Source organism: Phocoena phocoena, chromosome 1 (genome assembly GCF_963924675.1).
Source record: "Phocoena phocoena chromosome 1, mPhoPho1.1, whole genome shotgun sequence".
Lineage (NCBI taxonomy): Eukaryota > Metazoa > Chordata > Mammalia > Artiodactyla > Phocoenidae > Phocoena > Phocoena phocoena.
Genome location: NC_089219.1, coordinates 65,699,752 through 65,724,034, shown reverse-complemented (window position 1 = coordinate 65,724,034; position 24,283 = coordinate 65,699,752). Strand labels below are relative to the sequence as shown.

The window sequence follows — 24,283 nt, the reverse complement described above, 5'->3', positions numbered from 1 at the left end:
TGTGTTTCTTTATTTATTTTCATTTTGGATGATCTGTCCATTGGTGAAAGTGGGGTGTTAAGTCCCCTACTATGATTGTGTTACTGTTGATTTCCCCTTTTATGGCTGTTAGTATTTGCCTTATGTATTGAGGTGCTCCTATTTTGGTTCCATAAATATTTACAATTGTTGTTTCTTCTTCTTGGATTGATCCCTTGATCATTATGTAGTGTCCTTCTTTGTCTCTTCTAATAGTCTTTATTTTAAAGTCTGTTTTGTCTGATATGAGAATTGCTATGCCAGCTTTCTTTTGACTTCCATTTGCATGGAATATCTTTTTCCATCCCCTCACTTTCAGTCTGTATGTGTCCCTCGGTCTGAAGTGGGTCTCTTGTAGGAGGCATATGTGTGGGTCTTGTTTTTGTATCCATTCATCCAGTCTATGTCTTTTGGTTGGAGCATTAATCCATTTACATTTAAGGTAGTTATTGATATGTATGTTCCTGTTACCATTTTCTTAATTGTTTTGGGTTTGTTATTGTAGGTCTTTTCCTTCTCTTGTGTTTCCTGCCTAGAGAAGTTCCTTTAGCATTTGTTGTAAAGCTGGTTTGGTGGTGCTGAATCCTCTTAGCTTTTGCTTGTCTGCAAAGGTTTTAATTTCTCCCTCAAATCTGAATGAGATATTTTTTGGGTAGAGTAATCTTGGTTGTAGGTTTTTCCCTTTCATTACTTTAAATATGTCCTGCCATTCCCTTCTGGCCTGCAGAGTTTCTGCTGAAAGATCAGCTGTTAACCTTCTGAGGATTCCCTTGTATGTTATTTGTTGCTTTTCCCTTGCTGCTTTTAATATTTTTTTCTTTGTATTTAATTTTTGTCACTTTGATTACTATGTGTCTCAGCGTGTTTCTCCTTGGATTTATCCTCTATGGGACTTTCTGCACTTCCTGTACTTGACTGACTATTTCCTTTCCTGTTTTAGGGAAGTTTTCAACTATAATCTCCTCTAATATTTTCTCAGTCCCTTTTTTTTATCTTCTTCTTCTGGGATCCCTATAATTCGAATGTTGGTGCCTTTAATGTTGTCCCAGATGTCTCTGAGACTGTCCTCAATTCTTTTCATTCTTTTTTCTTTATTCTGGTCTGCTGTAGTTATTTCCACTATTTTATCTTCCAGTCATTTATCCATTCTTCTGCCTCAGTTATTCTGCTATTGATTCCTTCTAGAGAACTTTTAATTTCATTTATTATGTTGTTCATTACTGTTGGTTTGCTCTTTAGTTCTTCTAGGTTCTTGTTAAAACTTTCTTGTATTTTCTCTATTCTATTTCCACGATTTTGCATCATCTTTACTATCATTATTCTGAATTCTTTTTCATGTAGACTGCCTATTTCCTCTTCATTTGTTTGGTCTGGTGGGTTTTTACTTTGCTCCTTCATCTGCTGCATATTTCTTTGTCTTCTCATTTTGCTTAACTTACTGTGTTTGGGGTTTCCTTTTCGCAGGCTGCAAGTTCATAGTTCCTGTTGTTTTTGGTGTCTGTCCCCAGTAGGTAAGGTTGGTTCAGTGGGTTATGTAGGCTTCCTGGTGGAGGGTACTGGTGCCTGTGTTCTGGTGGATGAGTCTGGATCTTGTCTTTCTTGTGGGCAGGAGTGCATCCGATGGTGTGTTTCTGAGTGTCTGTGAACTTAGTATGATTTTAGGCAGGCTCTCTGCTAATGAGTGGGATTGTGTTCCTGTCTTGCTAGTTGTTTGTCATGGGGTGTCCAGCACTGGAGCTTGCTGGTCGTTCAGTGGAGCTGGGTCTTAGCATTGAGACAGAGATTTCTGGGAGAGCTCACACTGATTGATATTATGTGGGACCAGGAGGTCTTGTGGTCCAGTGTCCTGAAGTTGGCTCTCCCACCTCAGAGGCTCAGGCCTGACACCCAGCCAGAGAACCAGGATCCTGTCAGCCACACAGCCACGTATGTGGGGAGTTTCTTTCCTTTTGGGAAGTCTGAGGTCTTTTGCCAGTGTTTAGCAGGTGTTGTTCCACATGTAGATTTATTTTTGATATGTTTGTGGGGAGGAAGACGATCTCCACGTCTTACTCCTCTGCCATCTTGCAGGTCCCCCCTTTAATTTTTTTAAGTTAAAAAAGTTTTACATTTGCAATCACATATTTTATACCTGTATTATGCGTACTCATAGCAAAATTTTAAATGCAAATAACTTATGAACTTGCACAAATATATTCCTGTATATTGCAGCCTTGCCATGGTTATCATGTCTTCCGTGCTATGTGTTTTTTTTTAATTGTGGTAAGAACACTTAATGTGAAATCTCCCCTCTTAACAAATTTTTCAGTGCCCAATACAGTAGTGTTAAACATATAGGCACAATGCTGTACCAGAGTTCTCTGGAACTTATTCATCTTGCATACTTGGCACTTATTGCCATTGAATAAGTAACTCCCCATTTGCCTCTCTCTCCTGCCCCTGGCAACCACCATTCTACTTTCTATGAGTTTGACTATTTTAGATATCTCAAATTAGTAGAATACTGCAGTTATTTGTCTTTCTGTGATTGGCTTACTTCACTTAGCGTAAGTTCCTCTAGGTTTATCCACATTGTCCAGAAGAATTGAAATCAGGATCTCAAAGACATATCTGCACTCCCATGTTCACTGCAGCACTATTCTCAATAGCTAAGATGTGGAAACAGCCTAAATGTTTATTGACAAATGAATGGGTTAAAAAATATGGCATATACATACAATGGAATGTTATTCAGCCCTAGAAGAGGAAGGGAATCCGACCATATGAAGAATGGGATTTTAGTAGATGGGGTTGAGATCCATACTGGGGCACTTTTCATAGTAATAGGGAATATTGCTAATTGTTACTCCGGGATAATAGGTGTAAACCCTGGCTGTTTCATACAAATTGGGACATATGATGTCCCAGGAGGATGAGTCTAAAAGGACCATGAGCAGAGAGCTCTGAGTGTGGTCAAGGGAGATTTCATGGTGTATTCAATAAGTGAAAAAGTCCAAGTTGGTTGAAGCACATTGAGATGAATAGAGGCAGAAAAGCTAGAAAGGTAGTCTGGGGCTTGAACTAGGATTAAATCTGTAGGTTCTTAAACATAAAGCTAAGGCATTTAGAAATTATTGAACAGGTGGTGGAGAAGCACTGCAATTTTTAAATAATAAAGTGACATTGTCCCCTATCAGTGATATCAGTGATGTGCAGAATGATTTGGATCAGGCAGGGACTACATGCAGGAGCCCAATTAAGGGACCACAGTAATAGTTTGAAGAGTGGTTAAGAGAATGTGGACCAAGTCCAGGCAGCAGGAATAGAAAGGAAGGGGTGGATGAAAGACACATCAGAGAGAAGGAATCAAGAGAACTTATCAACTGAATATGAAAGATAAGCAACGAAAAAGGGAAAGTCAAAGGAAACTCCCAAGGCTTCAAGTTGAGGTGACTGTAGGCATTCTGTACTTGTGGGTTAGAGATAGGAAGGAAAGGGAAATCTGCAAATGATTATATAATTGGGATCCTATTCTTATTGCAATTTGGAAAAATAGATATAAGATAGCAATGGTACTTCTAGTTTAACTTTTGAAAATACTTTTATGCCAGGACAGCTTAGTCTGAATAAAAATTTGAATAACTTTCTTATAACGTGGGTGTAAGCAGCTTGTTTTGAAAAAATTGGACTTTGATTTGGAGGGAGGGTAGGGGAGAGGGTTCAGGTATATTTAATCTTCTTTCTAGAACTCAGTGGCATGCAACTCATTTTTAGGTTAGTACAGTGGTTCTTATAGTGGTTCTTACTATAAAAGTGAAAATGAACCCAACTGAGGAAAATGTACAGCTATGACAGGCCGCTAGCTAGAACATGATTAAGAATGATTTTAAACCATGAGCTTGTATCACCCAGTTACCTCAATAGCTATCTTAAGAGTATTCAAAATTATCCAAATTAAGTACTTGGTTTTTAAAAAATAGCTCATTTTCTACAGAATACTTGGGATTGTAAAGATACCTTGAAATCAAAGAAAGAAACAATGATGATGTGCTATAACTTCTAAAATTTGAATTAAGCTTCTGCTGTGTTCCTGACTCCCAAAATGGTGGCCAAGCTATATTTTATATTTTCTTCATATTCAATTTCCCAATAACTTTCTAAGCAGTGATTTTTTTCCAGTAGGGAATGTATCTGAGGAAATGGACAGAAATAGATGAGTTACTGGGGAAAAAAATGACAGATAACTGTAATTATCTGAAAGCACACACACACACACACACACACACACACACACCTATTTTTAAAAGAAAAATTTTAAACAGCAAAGGGAATCAAATCACTATAGGAAAAATTTCAGAAATAAGAATGTTTCATCTAGAAAAGCTTTCCTATGTTTTGAAACTCTTGAATTTTCCATAATTTTCACTTTGTTCAACATTTTTCCATGCTTAAATAAAATGAAATTAACCAGTCTGGCCATGGGGTATCGGCTTCTATTTCTCTAAAGCAGAGTTCCAGAAAAGCAAAGTGGACTTGAATTCGTTATCCTTCCTAGTCCCAGAATAGAATCCCCAAACATGTCAAGGTGTGAATTACTGAGAAATGCTGTCCCACTGTGGTGAGAGACTGCTGGGGGAAGGGGTAGAGAGAGGTTGTGTGGGTACACAGTAGCCCTTGGGGCTGTAGTGTGTCCTTGGCACCAAAAAGAAAGAGAAATCATAATGTAAAACCCCACATGGAACCAAACCCTGACTGATGCCATTCATTAGGGCCAGTAGCCGAGGAGTGTGGGTTTTACTTTTTAGAAATTTTGGGGGGGGGTGTTTCTGCTTCTTTCCTTGTGCTCTGTTTTTAAGTTTCTTTTATTCATCTTTCTAGTATGTTTACTTCTCTCTGTGCTTACTACATAATATGAAGAGAAAACATTATAATACTATATGATATTGTCATTATAAACATGCATTATAGTATGTATTATATACAATGTAACTATGTAGATATAAACATATTATAGATATAATATTACAGGATGCTGGCCAGCCTGGCTGGGGCTTCTGGTTACATCCCTGTCTCCTTGGTAGTTACCATTACCCACAGGGCTTTGACAGCTTCAAGATTTCTAGTAAAAACATACCACTGTTCTAGTTTTCTCTCCTTTAGTTCCTCACCTGCAGGCATTCGTTATTAGGTATCAGGCTATTCAGCAACTGCCCTGACAGGATGAGAACCTGATCTTGAGTAGGATGTGTCAGAATGCACACGAGCCAGATCCTCTCCTCACCCCCACCAGGTTTTGCCTTCAATGGCTGTTTTTTGTTTTTTGTTTTTTGCGGTACGCGGGCCTCCCACTGTTGTGGCCTCTCTCCCATTGTGGAGCGCAGGCTCCGGACGCGCAGGCTCAGCGGCCATGGCTCACGGGCCCACCCGCTCCACGGCACGTGGGATCTTCCCAGACCGGGGCACGAACCCGCGTCCTCTGCATTGGCAGGCGGACTCTCAACCACTGCGCCACCAGGGAAGCCCTTCAGTGGTTGTTAACCAAAGAAAACTAGAGTGCCTGTTTTCTTCTCTTTTTATTATTCTCGTAATTCTTCAGTCCCAATGAAATTTGAAATTCCTGGGTTGAAATTAGACTTAAACAAGTGACAGTTTGTTTCTGAATTGACTGTGATTAGCTTTCCTTATGGTGGATCCATTTCCTATTGTGAGGTAGAGTAATAAGGATGTGTGTGGAGTTTTAGATACGGCTACTTAGAGTCTTTCTAGAAAGTTGTAATCTTATTAGAATAACCACTAAATGAAAAAGGTTAGGCAGCAGAGACGTAGATATTTGTCTGCCTCTGTAACTACCTCTCTCTCATGGACCTTACATAAGTCAGCTTACCTCATTACCCCTAAAAACCAAAGTTATGTATGTGAGAGCAGTAAAGGTAAAACAGGGATTTATCAATGTGTAAGGTATTACTGTGTCTGTTACTGTACAATTATCATTCGTTATTATTATTACTACCACCACTAAAAATAGAATGTAACTTCTGCCTGCTTGTGGTAAAAGACTGGAACATATCCATATGCCCTCTAGAACAAGAAGTTTTTGCTATGAAAATTCTCATGCACATCTTTTAATCCTGTCAAATAGGTCCATCTTTTTCTTTACTAATAGATTCTTCATTAAGTTTCAAGAAAGAATGATTGTATTGTTTCATACTTTCAAGATATAGTTTTGACCTTCTAGACCACTTAGGAGCTGAACAAAATTTAATATTAGAAATAGGAAATACTTTAGTTGAAAGCCTGAGTATCCTACTGGATACTGGTTTGACTTGTGATCCCTTAGAAAATAACCAAGTCTCTATGAGCTAAATTTTCTCTAAACCTCATTTCACGATATCCAGCTTTCAGAATAGCTGGAAAATTACCATTTAGACGCATTTCATTTTTTAATGCATTATAGACATTGTTGTTCAAATAATTGCAACTCCATTCCTCATAGAAAGCTTATGCAGTCAATCCTTTATTTAATAATAGTACCCTTTAATTGTGCATGTAGAACGATAATGGAGAGAGAGAGGAATGGAAACGGCTAATTTGTTTTATTATACCATGTATTGGGAAGCATGAAGAAAATCAAATCGCTTAAATTACAATTTCAAATAAAAAAGTTTCTTGATGTTGGTATACTCTAACCTCTGAAAACATTTTACAAATAAAGAATCAAGAAAATAAATATTAACAGCTCTGGGGAAACTTCTTTAATCATGGAACTATAACCACTCCCTGCTGCTAAAGTCTTTGATTGCAGAAATGCATCCGATTTACCTTTCAGAATTATTAGGTATAAAATGGCATATCACTGTTGTTATTGTCTTTTTCTCCCTTCTTATATTTTTTTGCAGTGAACAATAAGTTATTTTGTACCCCTTTTAATTCTCCCCCAACACACACCTTCTAATACCATCACCTTGGGGGTTAGATTTCAACATAGGGAATGGGGGGAGACACATTAAGTCCATAAGAGAGAGGAAAACGGATGCTATGTGAATCTTCTCAGGACGCTTTTAATTCTTTGTTCCTTTTGTTTTTAGGAGTTGTACAGATGTACTGTGCTGCATGATCTTCATACTGTTCATTATTGCCTACATTCTTTTAGGACTTGTGGGTGAGTAAATACAGGTATAGAAGATATTTAACATTTGCTAATTAAATAACTAAGTCAATGTCACTTTTTTTTTTTTACAATGGTGTGTTAGTTTCTGCTTTATAACAAAGTGAATCAGCTATACATATACATATGTTCCCATATATCTTCCCTCTTGCGTCTCCCTCCCTCCCACAATGTCACATTTTTAACATTAATCATTTTCTTCCAAGATCCTTCTTATTATCAATTATTATATTTTCTGGAGGGAATGTACCTCACCAGGACTCACTGGGTAGCAGATGCAATGAAAAATGAACACAAAGCAGTTTATCCAAAGGCAAGCCTAAATTACTTAGGTAAATACAATTATACAGAAGAACAAAAAAACCTTATGGTTGCTTTTTAATCATTTTTACTTTTGAAATTTTATTAAGCAGCTAATAAAGTTCATGTTGCTATTTACTAATAAGAACTAGGGCCTAGATAAGTTTAAGTAATACATAACCTTTTCTTTTTATGAGTAAATTAAGAAGAAGTAAGAATTTCACCAAATAGTTCATTAACATATAGGAAATCCTATTGTCTTCGCCTACCAGAAAGAGATATCCTGTTGTTCATTGTTAGATTAAAGATTTTTCTATGGAAGTGAAAATAAAGAGGGCAAATATAGATGGTCTTTATTTGGGTTGTTTTAAAAACTACCAAAGGGAATCAATCAAGATGGCAGAGTAAGAGGACATGGAGCTCACCTCCCTCCACAAACACATCAAACATACATCTACATGTGGAACAACTCTCACTGAAAACTAACTGGAAACTGACAGAAAGACTCCAAGGCTGTAAGAATGATACACACATAATTGGGTAGGAAGGGGAAAAAAAAAAGCAATCAGATCAGGACCTGTGCTCCTGGGAGGGGACTTCAGAGGGCAAGAAAGATCACACAGTTGGACACTGACCCTGGGGAGTAAGCAGTGAGAGCCACAGATTGGGTGCCCCAGTCCTGGGGTCCTATACAGAGGAGACGAGCCCTCTTAGCTGGTTGGAGGACTGCTGGGTCTAACAGGGGGCTGTGGGAAGCGTGGACTCCAGTTGTGAGGAACACTCATGTGCTGTCTTGCCCTGAGGCAGGGTGGTGAGTGGTCTGCTCTAGTGGCTGCTGAGTTTCCCATAACTGCCTTGGCACACACCCAAGCCAAGCAAAGGCTCTGATTCTGCTCATTCCATGTCACAGAGCAACACTGGATCTGGGGCAGCCATGACTGGGGAGAAGACTCGACTGTGGGATGCAGAGATGAGCTAGTCCCTGGGCATGGCCTGGGTGGGGTGGTGGCAGCCACTGTTGAGCTTACTCAAGCAGTGCATCTGAAGTAGCCCCGACCTCTGACAGCAGCTGCTCCACCACAGCTTACCCCCTGATCACAGGCCAAGTGTCCACATAGGCCTCACCTGCCCAGTGATATGGCTCAACAACAGGGCGGGGGTGGTGGAGGCTGAGGACAGTGACCTGCTGTGAGGAACAAAGGGGACTTGCACCTGAGTCTGCGTCTGAGCGGAACAAGGAAAACAGTTGTGCACGGTTGTGCGTGCCTGCACAGGCAGTGCATTAGAGACAGCTTGGACCTCTGTCTGCAGACAACAGGAGCAGGGAGCCCTCACATGCCCCACTTGCTTCAGCACTCCCCCACTCTGGGGCAAAAGTGCCAGTTCAGAGAAAGGGGAAAACACACACTTAAGGGGAACAGAGCCAGCTTGAGCCCGACCCTCAGGACTTCTGCTCCAGCAACTTGGTCTCAGACCCTACCCCTGATAGGGCAGTGACAGCCACTGAGCAGAAAGGAAGCCCTGACTCACACTGGGTTCCAGCTCTAGCCTCTCCATCTCTAGCCCCACCCCCTACCAAGGTGATAGCTGCCAGCAAACCCTGAGGAAAGATGTGACTTGGATCCATATCAAATCCAGTTCTCCCACCAAAGGCAGTGGACACACCGCACCTGTACAGGAATGGCCCCGCCTAAGAACAACCCTTCAAGCAACAATAGGTAACTGTTTCACCTAAATTCATAGAGGCAGAGAAAGTTAAGCAAAATGAAAAAGCAGAGGAACTGCTGTCAATTAAAAGAGCAAAAGAAACACTCTGAAAAAAATAATGAAATAGAAATAAACAATTTACCAGATAAAGAATTCAAAGCATTAGTAATTAAAATGTTTACTGAATTAGGGAAAAAAATAGATGTATACAGTAAAAAATTTAACAAGGAACTATAAAATACAAAAAAGACCCAATCATAAATGAAGAATTCAATAGCTGAAATAAACACACTAGAAGGAATGAAGAGCAGACTGAGTGATCCAGAAGAATGTACATGTGATGTGAAAGATAGAATAACGGGAATCACTGAATCAGAACAGCAAAATAAATAAATAAATAAAAACTTGAAACAGTTTAAGAGATCTCTGAGATAGCATTAAGCATATGAACCTTCACATTATAGGAGTCCCAGAAGAAGAGAGAAGGGGATTGAAAATGTATTTGATGAAATTATGGTTGAAAACTTCCCAAACCTGAAGAAGGAAATAGACATCCAGGTACAGGAAGCACAGACAGTCCCAAACATGATGAACCCAAAAAATACCCACAGCAAGACATACATAATTAAAATGGCAAAAGTCAAAGCTAAAGAGAATTCTAAAGGCAGCAAGAGAAAACAAGGAGTCATATACAAGGGAATCCCTGTAAGGCTATCAGCTGATTTCTCTGCAGAAAGTTTTCAGGCCAGAAGAGAGTGGCATGATATATTAAAAGTGCTGAAGGGAAAACCCTGCAACCTACAATACCCTACCCAGCAAGATTATCATTTTGAATAGAGGAAATGTTAAAGGGTCTTATCTAAGTGGAAAAGAAGTAAGAATCTAAAAGGGAAAATCTCACTAGGAAATGCAAATATATAATAAGGGCTGATGATCAACCACTTAAAGACTAAAAGACAGAAAATTCTAAAGCAACTATAGCTATAATAAACAGTTACAGGTGTTCCTTAAGAAATAAGAAAAATCTCAAATAAACAGCCTAAACTGCCACCTAAAGGAATTAGAAAAAGAAGAACAAACAAAACCCAAAGTCAGCAGAAGGAAGGAAATATTAAAGAACAGAGAGGAAATAAATAAAATAGAGATTTGTAAATCAGCTCTACTTCAATTTAAGAAAAAACTACCAAAGGAACTGGTGTGAATATTTTCTGTAGAAAGATTTCACCATTGCATATGAATGTATTACATTATCCCCAGAGACTTAAGTCCTATCCCTTAGACGCTGACTTAGGAAACTTTATTATTATTGGTGGGGGGGAGTGTAAAAGTCAGATAATAGCTTCTAGTAACAATAATTAATGCCTAGAGTTAATGTGGATAGATTGTATCAGCAGAAAGAAGGCAGTGCCTACCTAGAGAACAATGGAAAATACTTTTCTCTGGTCTTCGGTTTTATCTTCCAGTAAAGAGAAATACTTTGAGAACAGCAATTGAAAGTAATTTCCAAAATATCATCTGAGTAATACCAGGTGAAAACTACACATAAATGGAGAATTCAAAAAAGTAAGGCAGGAAGATAGGGAAGGAGAGAAGAATAAAGGAGTATAAACCACAAAACCAAATAATGTGCTCTTAGGTCTTCAGAAGATTCCTTTTTTATTTCTTCAGTGTATTTGAACTTCTAAACATTAATGCATTAGTAGCACAATACATAAATATATAAATTGAATATTATAATACAGTGAATTTTCTTATACAACTAATAGAATTTTAGCTTCTCCAACTTTGGGACACATGTCTGTCTCTGTAATTGTTTTGTTTTTACTTTTTGTCATCGAGTGGAAATATGTTGCATGAGAGAAAAAAAGATTTGGAGTCAAGCAGATCTAGGGTTTCCCCATATTACTTGGTGGACTTGAGCTACTTTCTAAATCTCAGTAGTTTTCTCACCTGTAGAAATATGGAAACACTACCTACTTTGCAGGGCTGTTATGAGGAGTAAATGAAATAATATCCAACTGTGCCAATAATGCTACATAAGAGTAAGAGGCAGTACTTCATTTGCTACCATTGTATAATCTAGCTGTTCTGAATTTTAATAAATTGCTTTTAAATGTAATTTACTATTTTGTTCCTATAGCAACCCATAATTTTGGTTATTAAAGTTTGAATGCACAGAGGGACTTCATAAGGATCTCTTATTGTGACCAAAATCTTTCCCTTAGGAGGCGTTATGGCATAATTGAGTAAGTCTCTCCTCTGTATCTCAGAGCCAGTCTCTTGTAATCCATAGAGAAATGCCTTCTGTCCTTATCTAGAGCTGGGAAAGCCACTACAACTCTCTCCCTTGTCAGCACGGTAGAAGGAACGGGAGTGTGTACTGTCATTCCCTCTGGAGCAAGATGAGAAATTTCCCTTTTTGTTCACGATCTCCAGATTCAGTTTGTAAATGCCTTAATTCACATAAGGAAATTGGAAGATAAAGATTCCTCAATGAAAAACTGTGTGTAATATTGGATTAATTTAGTGTTTCCTCTAAATTAATCCTTATGCCACTGATTAAAATGAGCGACTCACAAAATTTAATATATGTATATTTCTCATCCCTGAACTACAAATAGCCATACTTGCCTGTTTCTAAGATAAACTTAACTCTTACAATGCTGGACTAAAAGAAGAATGAAGGAAAACGCTTGGCAGAGGTTAGTAGGAGTGTTAAGAATTTTTTTAAATGAAAGAATGTGTACCTTCACCTGAGGAAAGATGAAGCTAAGTCAGTTTTACTGATGTGTTGTAAGTAGTTTTGCATCTTTTGCCATTTTGTTAGATCAGGACCTTCTTAGGGTTACTTTCATCCATGTTCTTTTCATAAGAAGTGCTCCCATGAAAGAGCCATGTTTCTTACAAATTCTTCCAAGAAAAAAACTGTTCTTTGCCCTTTATGTAGAATATGGCCAGCTAGGGTAACACTTGGATGCAACAAAGGCACTTGACATTCAACTGATGAAAGGCAGAACCTCCGTTCAAGTGGGTGAAGTGGAGTCTGGGTAGACAGTATCAAATCTCCTTGAAAGGTCAAACATTTATGGTAATAGCCCTCTTTTGTGCTACTTCACTGATGGGTGCTATTCAATTGTGCTAACTAGAAAAAAAGAATAGGAATATTTATTATGCAAATTGTTCTTGCTGTCCTTGTGCTAACATTATGTATACAATAGCGCAATTTTAACATTCAATAATTTTTTCTTTCTTTTTTTTTTCAAATGGATTTCCAATTGAGAGAGTTAGTTATTTCATTGTTGTATTTACACAGGAAGCACTTACAGTTAGGGTCTGAAGTTTGTTTTTGGTTTTGTTTATTAATCTTCCTCCGGAATAATTATTCCTGTTAGTTGAGAAGATAGGAAGTTAACAAGAAAGTAAATTTATGCAAACAAGCCTAGAACTCTGTCACTATCCTGTGAGAAACCCAAGCAACATGGAGAAGCCCCGTATAGGGGTCCTAGTCAATAGGCTGGGCTGAGCTCCTAGGGATAGATAGTGTTTACTGTCAGCCCTGAGGGTTTTCAGATGATTGAAGCCCCATTCAACATCTGGCTGCTTGAGAGAGCCCCAAGGGGCTCAGCTAAGCCTTCCCCAAATTCCTAACACCCAAAGTCATGAGCAAAATAAAATGGTTGTATTAAGCCAGTGGGTTTGGGGGTGCAATAATAGATAAGCAGGACAAAACTTGATATCCGGAAGTGGGATGCTAGCTTAACAAAACCTAAAATATGGGCATTGGTTTTGGAGACCAGGTGGTGTTCAGAAGCCAGGTGGATTTTGAAGGGGTTGTTGGCCAGAGTTTGAAGGAAAGGGAGGAAATGTAATTGGAAGCAGGAGGGAAGGACATTTTGTTATGCGGTGGTGAAGGTTTGGCAACACTGTTGCCAATGGTAATTAGGAAATATACCTAATGAATTCAATGATCTAGCTAAAGACACCATCCTTACAAGAGGAACCAGCCCTGAAGAGCTTCATCAACCCCTGGACCTGACTTAGGTGATGAGATTCAGACCTTTAGCTTGAGCCTGATGCCTTAATTGGATGAGGCTTCTGGGGATCCTGGGAGAGTAAAAGCATATTTGATTGTGGAGGGAATGTAAAAAGTTTGCAGCCACAGGCTGAACTATAGTAGTTTTAACACATGACTGCAAACTCTTTGCCATTCCTTTCATCAAGAGGTGGGGTCTGCATCCCTGTTTCTAGAATTTAGTGAGGTTAGCGATTGCTTCTCTAATAGAGAATGAACCAAGGCAAAACATATCAGTAAAGGGCCTTGATGTGCAAGTAATTTATAGATCAGTGCAAAGGATTAAAGGAGGGCCATCATGGGTCGACTGGAAACAGCGGAACTGAAAGTACCAAGTACAGAAAGGAGGAGGTTTACATAATTCAGTCTTAAATCCTTCATGGAGTGAGGTGGAGAATAAACAAAATAGCTGAATTAATAATCAGATGTAGTCCAGCTTGACCACATCATTTCTGGTATTAAAGTACATGTTCATTGTCTGGGGGTAGCAATACAGTCACACATCTACTTTTCCATTCATTGCGTTCATAGCAAGAATGATACTCATCTAGCATATCATTCTTTACCCTGACCTGGACTGCCCCGAAATGTCAAGGGAGGGGGCAGTCTTATTTCCAGTTTCTCATTGGAGAGCAAGACCTTGTAGTCTACTGGAGCTCTGATGTTTTGGTTGGTGCCATTTGGTATCATTTCTTAGAGACTTGCTTGTCTGGATCCTTCCACCCTTGTAGTGGTTTCCTACACTAGGATCCAAGACTATAGCTTTTTAAGTCTTTATACCATGCTCAGCCATTTCTCCTCAAAGAATGGCTAGTATCAGAATGCAGCCCCTACTCTTAGACCCTTCTTTTAAGCCTAGGACAACAGTCCAGTCTCTGCCTTCAAGGTATTTGTATTCCTTTTGGCCTATAGACCTAGTTCAGGGTCAGTCTGTTCTGTCCTAAATTAAAATCTCAAGGAGAAACATTTAGTTCTCGTCCCTTCCTTCTCTTAAAGCTAATTAGTCTTCCCATCCCAAGGGATATTAGAAAGGGAGAGAACCATATTTTCATAACTGAGAGGTCCCTCAAGTGACTTTTTGAAGAACAAAGATAATTCCAAGATGACTTTTTGATACTGTCTGTACAGAGAAGCAGTGGACAGTCTCTCTTACTAATAAACAAATATAGTTTTTAAAATTATGTTATGCCTCACCAGGCATCCCTTGGTATTGAGCTTAAAGGTATGATCCTACTATTCATTGTAAGTGGACACTGGTGATGGAGAGTGAATGTGACAGGAAGTCACACTGTGCCTTTAGTCTACGTCAGAACTAAAATGAGCCTGCCTATCAGGCCACAGCTTGGAGACATTGTTTTAGCAAAAAAAAATTTTTTTTCAATAAAAAGGTAAGAAATTTAAATGACTCCAGTTCCATTATTTTAAAATTTTTTCTCGTAAACTTTTCTTAATGAAAAATTTATTGTATTTATAAATAACCAGAACCAGTATTAAATGTCCTTTTGCATTCTTGACGAATATATAAATGTTTACAAATAAAAGTACATACTTATACGTTACTATGGAAGCCTTCATTTTAAAAGGAAAACTCTTAGTTTTGACTGTTACTGGAACAGATTTTTTTTAATGCTGAGTGAGATTTTTACTGTTTGTTGTATTTTGCTGAATGCACGAATTCTAGAGGATTTCAAGTAGAATATTGTTAGCATGAGAGAGATTGATTTGTGCTCAAGGACACGACCCTAAACTCACCATTGGGTGGAAGAGGCCCCCTGTGAAATAAGAAACAACGTTTTTCTTATCCAGGCAACCGGACACAGGGCTGCTCCAAAAATGTTTCTACAGCAGCAGTGTCATCAACACAGATTTTCAAATTCTGTATCATGTGTCCTATTATCTGCTTCATTGCATTTGTAAATTGCTTGTGTTAAAAAGCCATAAGCACAATTTGGCAGGCCTGTTCCTCACATATTAAAACAGTTAAAATGTATCTTTAAGGGATACAAAATAACGATTTGAAAGCCGACATTCCTAACCAGCAAGTGTTTAGGGAATGCCTTAGCTGCCCCAAACAGATTTGCAGTTAATTTTTAAGTGTCAGTGCAAGCAGTTGGTCTAATCACATTTTCTCCTTGACAGAGGGCTTTGTAATGGCTGCAACTTCTGACTCAACCCTAAAGCACAACAGGAACATACTTTGCAAATGTTTGGAAATAAGAGACAATACTAGGTAATAATACTTGCTCCTGCTATTTCAGTAACAGGATATGAGTTCCTTGATATGAGTGAAAAGAAGATTTGCCTGAATAAAGTTTTCACCCATCGCTTATCAGTCTTTGCTAATCTGCTATGAATTACCCAAATAGGAGTGTTTCACAATTAATTTCTCTTCTTATCTTTCTCTTCTCCCTGTCTCTCTCTCTGTCTCTCTGTCTCTGTCTCTGTCTCTGTCTCTGTCTCTCTCTCTCTCTCTCTCTCTCTCTCACACACACACACACACACATGCATCAGCTACACTTAGTCTTTTATAGTTATTTCTAAAATAGCAAGAAAATTAAGGGAAAAAGATGATTGATCCTGATTTGTATTGATTACTGTGTAACTTTGTCATTTGGTTTTATTCACCAGTATAATCCAGGCAGTTTTATTCTAGAGCCTCTGCTCTTAATCACCATGCTATACTGCCTTTTATTTAATAAAGAAGACGAATGAGGATTCTTTAAGTAATGAAGGATACTGAGAGAGGGGGCAGATCAGAACCCCATGATACTCTCTCCTAATGCTTTCTCTCCCTCCTTTCCCTCCATCGTCTAATTCCACATAGAGTTGGACTTAAAACAGAGAGAACAGCACCAGAGGCATGAGTGAAAAGCACGTATTGTTTTGCAAGCAAAAATCATGAATAATTTGGTAGCTGCAGTCTTGCTCTGTGAGACTGAGTACATGTTCACTTTGCTGCAGCGTCATTGTTTACATTCAGTAACCGTTTGCAAAATTAGCCTCTATTATGTACACACTAAAGAGAGGACCATATTCTTTATGATAATCCACACCTATTAGTAGATTTGGTTTTTTCTTTCAGTTAATGCTTGTGCTATAGAGTAAATAAAATTATGTCAGACAGTATCTCATTCTTTGGGCTTTTTTGGCCAGGAAGACCTCAAAGGATTTCATAGATCTTTCTAAAAAGTGTATTTAGTAGTAGATGTTAATAATGAAGATTACATGTAGCATTTTCAGATATAATAAATTGCATCAGGTTTTAGGAACAATGAAAGCTCTTCCTTGACATAAAGCAATGGTTGCCAATTATAGAACCACATTAAGCAAGTAAACACCAAGATGAATGATACTGAATGTGTGGTGACCTTGAGTTTTTCAAGGAAAATTTGATAGGAAGAGAAGGACCCACTTGAACAGAGCCTCTGCTATGGATTGCACAACTGGCACTGACAATCTTGTTACGCTGAAACAATCTCCCTGTAGTTCATTGTATAAAATAACCTAAGATACTGCTTCTCCATCCAGATCTGGGACCATGCTCCAGCCCACGTGTGCACCCACTGGCCTCCTTTTCATCCCAGTACCCATCGTGTCCCTCCCCCTCACGGGGCCTTGTCCAGGTGTCCGTCGGCTGGAAGCCTCTTTGTGCCTCTCTTCATTTTTCAGATCTCAGCTCCCGCATACCTCTCAGGGACATCATACCTGGCTTTCCTCATTTGATCATCTGCCTCTATGAATCCCTCTCTCTGTACCACATATTGCTTCTTTGTAGTGCTTGTCAGAATTGAAATTTCACATCTGTGCAATTAATTCATTAAGATCTACTTCCCCCAGTAGACTGTAGGCTCTAGGAGAACAAGGACCTTTATATACCCAGAGTTTAGCATGGTGCTGACACATAGCAGGCACTCAAAAAACATCTGGAGAGTGAATGAAGGAAAGGATAAATAAATTTTTGTCTTCATTATTTCCAGCCACTTCAATGTGAATCAAAACCTTGAACAGATTGTAAATAGTAGTAGACTAACATCTATTTAGATTAACTAGAAAAAGAAGCATATTAATGTAGCAAGCATAAAGTCAGACCTGCTAATACAGAAAAAAACAAAGGTGTTGTGGAAAGCCTAATTTGATTTCTTAGTTATTGGGTAGTTTTTCCATTTTCTTTCAATTCCATGTATTATTTACAAATATGCTTTAAACATACTCTTTGTCCCATCTTTTACTTCCTATTCTCACCCCTTGCATTTTACAGACTCTGAAATTTAGAATGTGTGTCATTTTGCTCTTTTCTTTTGCTGTCCTATGTGGCAGTAAATTCTGACAAAAGAGTCTGAAAACATTGTACCTCTGGTAGTTTTTTGTTTGTCTTTAATGAATTCCTGAATGTCTTGCTGAATATATCTAAAGTTTCCCCCGTGAGTAGGCTGGTCACTTGTTCAGAACATGGGCTGGGTATTTTTCTTTCTTTTTTTTTTAAAGATTTTTTTGACGTGGACCATTTTTAAAAAATCTTTATTGAATTTGTTACCATATTGCTTCTGCTTTATGTTTTGGGTTTTTTTGGCCATGAGGCATGTGGGATCTTAGCTCCCTGACCAGGGATCGAACCCACACCCTCTGCATTGCAAGGCGAAGTCTGAACCACCGGACCACCAGGGAAGTCCCTGAGCTGGGTACTATTCATTTAACCCCTTGGATCTCTTCTCTACCCCACTCTTCACCCTGCTCTCTCCCTAGAGAAGTTGGCTTTTATGATGACATCCACAGGCTCTCTTGTCCCCTGGCTTCCAGTTTGGTCTGTGGGAGGTATCAACAGTAGATTGGAGTGTAAGAGAATGGTTTTATGGAGTTTATTCCTCTGATTCTCTTGCTCGTAGGTCACTGCAGGTTAACTGCACCTCTCTACCTAAGGCCCCAAGTCCAGTCAGTCAGCTCCTTCCATTTGGCTTCTCTCTCTGGATTTAGGGAACTCCTTCCTCCTTTGCCCCTTCAGGCCTAGAGGTAAAAATGACTCCCTGTTGTAGCTAGCCTCTGGGTTCTGAACCAACTATTCTTCTCCTTAACTCTGCCCATACCTTTGTAAATATTTCTTTATTAAACTCTCTGCAATTATCTTGTGTGACTATAACATCTATTTCCTGCTAGGATCTTGCTGTATTCTAGAAAACAGCAACCCAACCAGAAAGGCTTGCTTCCTAGGTGGTGCTTTAACTGGATCTTGCATAAGGTGTTTTGTTCCATAAGGATGGCTATTCTGGGTGATTGAGCTCAGTGTTGGTTATCCACTGCTGACAGATTTGTCACATAAGCATTGTTGGGATCCTGGTCAGCCTTTGTGAATAAAAGTCCATGTTATCCAAAACCCATGCATAATTTTCATCCCTATTGTCATGATTACTTTTTCACAAAATCATTGAACAATTACTTTTCCATCTGGTTATTGAAAGCTGTCTCTACAGAGGGGTCTTTACTAAGCAGCCACATGAGACATAAATATTTTCATATTCTGGGTCCATTTGGAAGTCAGTACTTCTAATATTTCTTAAACTGCCTTGCCATTGGTTGTCTAATATTTTTTCTTTTCCAGCTTGTGATAACGTGGCCAAATCATTGGCCTCTGTCTATGAATAGATACACGTTTCAGATTCAGTTCATCTCTTCTTTCAGTCAAAGTAGATAACCAGAAGAATGCCTCCTGATCTGTGCCAACAGATGCTCCACCTGTAAATCTGATTTGATTTTTTTGCTTCCTAGTCAAATAATCACAGGGACATTTCCATGAGCCATAGGTATGTGTTAAAGCCGCGCCTCAGGAGTCAACACCCTATTATTGTGAGCAATCTTCTTATGAAACTTTCTTGTGCCTTCATGACCTCCTCAAGCGTTGTATGAATACACCACTTCTACTCAATAAGGGAGTGCTATTGGGCACAGCCAGCTTTAGGCTTGATGGATCAGATAACATTCAGTTCACTGATGGACTTCTCATGTCATTAGGTGATCATTCAACGTTCAGGAGGTACTTCTCAAAAGAAGAACATTTATTTGCTGAAAGGATATGGATTTTCTCCAAAGCCATAAGAACCTCCAATAGGCATTTGCCATATAGACCTAGTGGCAGACCTGCTAGTACAGTAACCTGGATTATCTGAAAAGCACTTTATTTCTTGGGGCAGCCATTAAATGCTGTGCCTCTTTTTTAATAACAGAAAATGCAAGGTACGGCAACTTATATTTTACTTTGGAGGAGATATCACTACCAGGCCCTCAGATCTTACTGGAAGACTTCTGTATTTTCATGAGGTTTATCTCCTATCCATTAGCACACGTATGTCTTTGTAAGACATCCAGGTTACATGCTATCCAATATTCTCCAGATCTTATCAGCATGATGCCATCAGTGTAAGGAATCTGTGTTGTATCCTGTGAGGTAAGATATTATATTAAAATCTTGCAGACTAGGGCTTCCCTGGTGGCGCAGTGGTTGAGAGTCCGCCTGCCGATGCAGGCGGCATGGGTTCGTGCCTCGGTCCGGGAGGATTCCACATGCCGTGGAGCGGCTGGGCCCATGAGCCATGGCCGCTGGACCTGTGCGTCCGGAGCCTGTGCTCCGCAACAGGAGAGGCCACAACAGTGAGAGGCCCGCGTACCACAAAAAAAAAAAAAAAAATCTTGCAGACTAAATTGTGACAAAGAGCTAGGAGGTCAAGTAACTTCAAGGGGAGATGGTGAGGATGCAGCACTATCCCTGCCAGGTGAAAGCAAATGCTCCTGGTGTTTTATACTTACTGGGAAAGGAGAAAGCTTTCGTTAGATCAATTGCTGCATGCAAGCTGGCAGAGGCTGCTTTGATTTGTTCCAGCAGAGAGACTACAACTTGAACAGCAGCTAAAATTAAGGCCATGACTTGGTTAAGCTTAAGCGAATCCATTATCGTTCTTCAGAAACCATCTTCCCTCTGCACTGGCCAATAGTAAGGCCCAATGAATGAATGAATGATTTAACTTAATAAGAATATGATGACTGACAATTCAGTATGAATGATTGAATGGGAGTTTGACTATATTCTAGACCCACACTTTAAGATAAAGTTTTCATATTAACTGTTTTTTAAAGAAGTAAGGTAAATTGGTATCAGATAACGTGTAATTGGTTAGGTAGGCCCTAAGTCATATTTTAAATCAAGTTGCAGGCTCCATGTATTAAATCATATAGCGAAGCAACAAAAAATACTTAAATCCTAGGAATTGTAGCTGTGAGTTCAAAACATGACAAGAGAAAATAAAAATAGAAATAGAAATCAAATAGAAAATAAAATTTAAGTATTGTGAATATTTAGGTTGAAGGAGAGAAAGATGATTTAACTGCTTCAAGTATACAAAAGATTTTTAAAAGCTAGATAGTAGTTAGTTATCTATTGCTGCATAACAAATTACTCTCAAACTTGGCGATATAAAGTAAGCAAACATTTCTTATCTCACAGTTTCTGTGGTCCAGAATTGGGAATAGCTTGGTTGTGGCTCTGGCTCTGAGTTCTTTATGAAGTAGCAGTCAAGATGTAAGCCAAGGCCACACTCCGCTGAAGGCTTGACTATGGTGAGGTATCAGCCTTCTAGATGGCTCCCTAGCACAGATGTCACCACGAGGCTTCAGTTCTTGCTGACTGCTGACAATCGTGGGCTTTTTCTATAGGACTGTCTGAGCGTCCTCATGACATGTCAGATGGCTTCCCCTAGAGCTACTGATCTAAAATAGAGAGAGAGAGAGCAAAGAGGAAGCTGCACTGCCTTTTATGACCTATTCTTGGAAGTCACCAAATATTATTCTGTCACATTCTATTCATTAGAAGCAAGTCACTAAGTCTAGTCCACACTCAAAGGATAGGGAATTAAGCACCACTATTTGAAGGAAAATTGTCAAATAATTTATGGACATATTTGAAAGCTGCCAAACATGCTGATCAGCTGAATAAAAGTAAATGGCATTATTCAGGTCTTTTGTCCATTTTTTAATCAGGTCGTTTGGTTTTTCGAGGTTGAGCTGTATGAGCTGTTTATGTATTCTGGTTATTAACCCCTTATTGGTCATATCATTTGCAAATATTTTCTCCCATTTAGTTGGTTGTCTTTCCGTTTTGTTGATGGTTACCTTTGCTGTGCAAAAGTTTTTAAGCTGATTAGGTCCCATTTGTTTATTTTTGCTTTTATTTTCTTTTGCCTTAGGAGATGGATCTAAAAAAATATTACTACAATTTATGTCAAAGGCTGTTCAACCTATGTTTTCTTCTAGGAGTTTTATGATTCCCAGTCTTATTGGGTTGGCCAAAAGGTGCCTTCAGTTTTTAAGTAAAAATAAAAGGCACATTTTTCATTTTCACCAAGAACTTTATCGAACAACATGTTCGCCCTTTTGTTTCACTACCTTCTGCCATTTTTCAGGCACCTTCATAATTCCATCTTCCAAAATATTTTATCTTTTTGAGCAAAGAACTGTTCCAGGTGCCTTTTACGGTCTTCCAGGGAAATGAAGTTTTGCCAATTAAGAGAATTTTGTAAAGACCAAAATAAATGGAAATCCGAAGGTGCAATGTCTGATGAATACGGCAGATGAATCAGAACTTCCCAGCCAAGCTGTACCAGTTTTTGCCTGGTCATCAAAGAAACATGCAGGCTTGCCTTATCCTGATGGAAGATTATGCATTTTCTGTTGACTAATTCCAGATGCTTTTCATCGAGTGCCACTTTCAGTTGGTCTAATTGGGAGCAGTACTTGTTGGAATTAATCGTTTGGTTTTCCAGAAGGAGCTCATCATAGAGGACTCCTTTCCAATCCTACCATATACACAAGATCACCTTCTTTGGATGAAGACCGGCCTTTGGTGTGGTTGGTGGTTTATTTCGCTTGCCCCATGATCTCTTCCATTCCACATTGTTATACAGTATCCACTCTTCATTGCCCATCACAAGTTGTTTTAAAAACAGAATGATTTCATTATGTTTCAATAGAGAATCTCATGCGGAAATACGGTCAAGAAGATTTTTTTCACTTAACTTATGTGGAACCCAAACATCAAAGCAATGAACATAACCAAGCTGGTGCAAATGATTTTCAACGCTTGATTTGGATGTTTTGAGTATGTCGGCTATCTCACGTACAACGTTGATTGTTCTCAGTTAATGTCTCGATTTAATCGCTATCAACTTCAACTGCTCTACCCGACCACGGAGCATCGTCCAGCGAGAAATCTCCAGCATGAAACTTTGCAAACCACTTTCGACATGTTCCATCAGTCACAGCACCTTCTCCATACACAGCACAAATCTTTTTTTTTTGCATTTCGGTTGTGTTTCTACCTTTCTTGAAATAATGAAGCATAATATGCCGAAAATGTTGCTTTTTTCTTCTATCTTCAATATTAAAATGGCTACACAAAAATTCACCAATTTTGATAAGTCTTTTTTTTAAGTGCATGCTGATATGACAGCTGTCACATGCAATCTAACAAAATGGTTTCCAATGAAAGACAACTAAGTGCTACTGGAGCCATCTTACGGAAAAAGTAAACAAACCTTTTGGCCAACCCAATACATTCAGGTCTTTAATTCATTTTGATTTTATTTTTGTATATGGTATTAGAAAATGTTCGAATTTCATTCTTTTACATGTAGCTGTCCAGCATTCCCAACACCACTTATTAAAGAGACTGTCTTGGGGCTTCCCTGGTGGCGCAGTGGTTGAGAGTCCACCTGCTGATGCAGGGGACATGGGTTCGTGCCCCGGTCCGAGAAGATCCCACATGCCATGGAGCAGCTGGGCCCGTGAGCCATGGCCACTGAGCCTGCGCATCCGGAGCCTGTGCTCTGCAACAGGAGAGGCCACGACAGTGAGAGGCCTGCGTACAGCAAAAAAAAAAAAAAGAGACTGTCTTTTCTCCATTGTATGTTCTTGCCTCCTTTGTTGTAAGTTGACCATAAGTTCATGGGCTTATTTCTGGGGTCTCTGTTCTGTTCCACTGATCTATAAGTCTGTTTTTGTGCTGATACCCTATTGTTACTATAGCTTTGTAGTATAGTCTGAAGTCAGGGAGTGTGATTCTTTCTCAAGATTGTTTTGGCTATTTAGGGTATTTTGTGTTTCCATACAAATTTTAACATAGACATTTTTCCAAAGAATACAAATGACCAACAGGCACGTGAAAAGATGCTCAATGTTGCTAATCATCAGAGAAATGCAAATTAAAACCATAACTAGATATCACCTCATACCTGTAAGAATAACTGTCATCAAAAATAACACAAATCACAAATGTTGGCAAAGATGTGGAGCAAAGGGAACTCTTGTACACTGTTGGTAGGAATGTAAATTGGTGTAACCACTGTGGAATACAGTATGGAGGTTTCTCAAACAAACAAACAAAAAAAAAAGCGTGACGCAGTGGATAAGACTTTGTGCTCCCAATGCAGGGGTCCCGGGTTTGATCTCTGGTCAGGAAACTAGATCCCACATGCATGCCACAACTAAGAGTTTGTGTGCCACAACTAAGGAGCCCACAGGCCACAACTAAGGAGTCCATTGATGCAACTAAGGAGCTGGTGAGCCACAACTAAGGATCCCTGGAGCCTCAACTAAGGAGCCTGCCTGCCACAACTAAGACCTGGTGCAACCTAAATAAATAAATTAATATTAAAAAGAAAATGCAGTACTAAAAAAAAAAAATAGAGGGCTTCCCTGGTGGCACAGTGGTTGAGAGTCTGCCTGCCGATGCAGGGGACGCGGGTTTGTGCCCCGGTCTGGGAAGATCCCACATGCCGCGGAGCAGCTGGGCCCGTGCGCCATGGCCACTGAGCCTGCGCATCCAGAGCCTGTGCTCTGCAATGGGAGAGGCGACAGCAGTGAGAGGCCCGCGAACCGCAAAAAAAAAAAAAAAAATAGAACTACCATATGACTCAGCATTTCCACTCTGGGGTATATAGCCAAAAGAAACAAAAACACTAATTCAAAAAGATACATACACTGCAGTGTTCATAGCAGCATTA

At 39.2% G+C, this 24,283-nt stretch overlaps 1 protein-coding gene across 1 annotated transcript in view; it reads left to right on the top strand.

The window, feature by feature from the left end:
- Positions 1-1,831: 1,831 nt before the first annotated feature.
- SLC44A5 (solute carrier family 44 member 5) overlaps positions 1,832-24,283 on the top strand; it is a 103,129-nt gene continuing 80,677 nt past the window's right edge. The window contains exons 1-2 of the mRNA XM_065886383.1: positions 1,832-1,944; positions 7,083-7,156. Of these exons, the coding sequence (XP_065742455.1) occupies positions 1,832-1,944; positions 7,083-7,156 (187 nt within the window). The remainder of the gene's footprint in view (positions 1,945-7,082; positions 7,157-24,283) is intronic.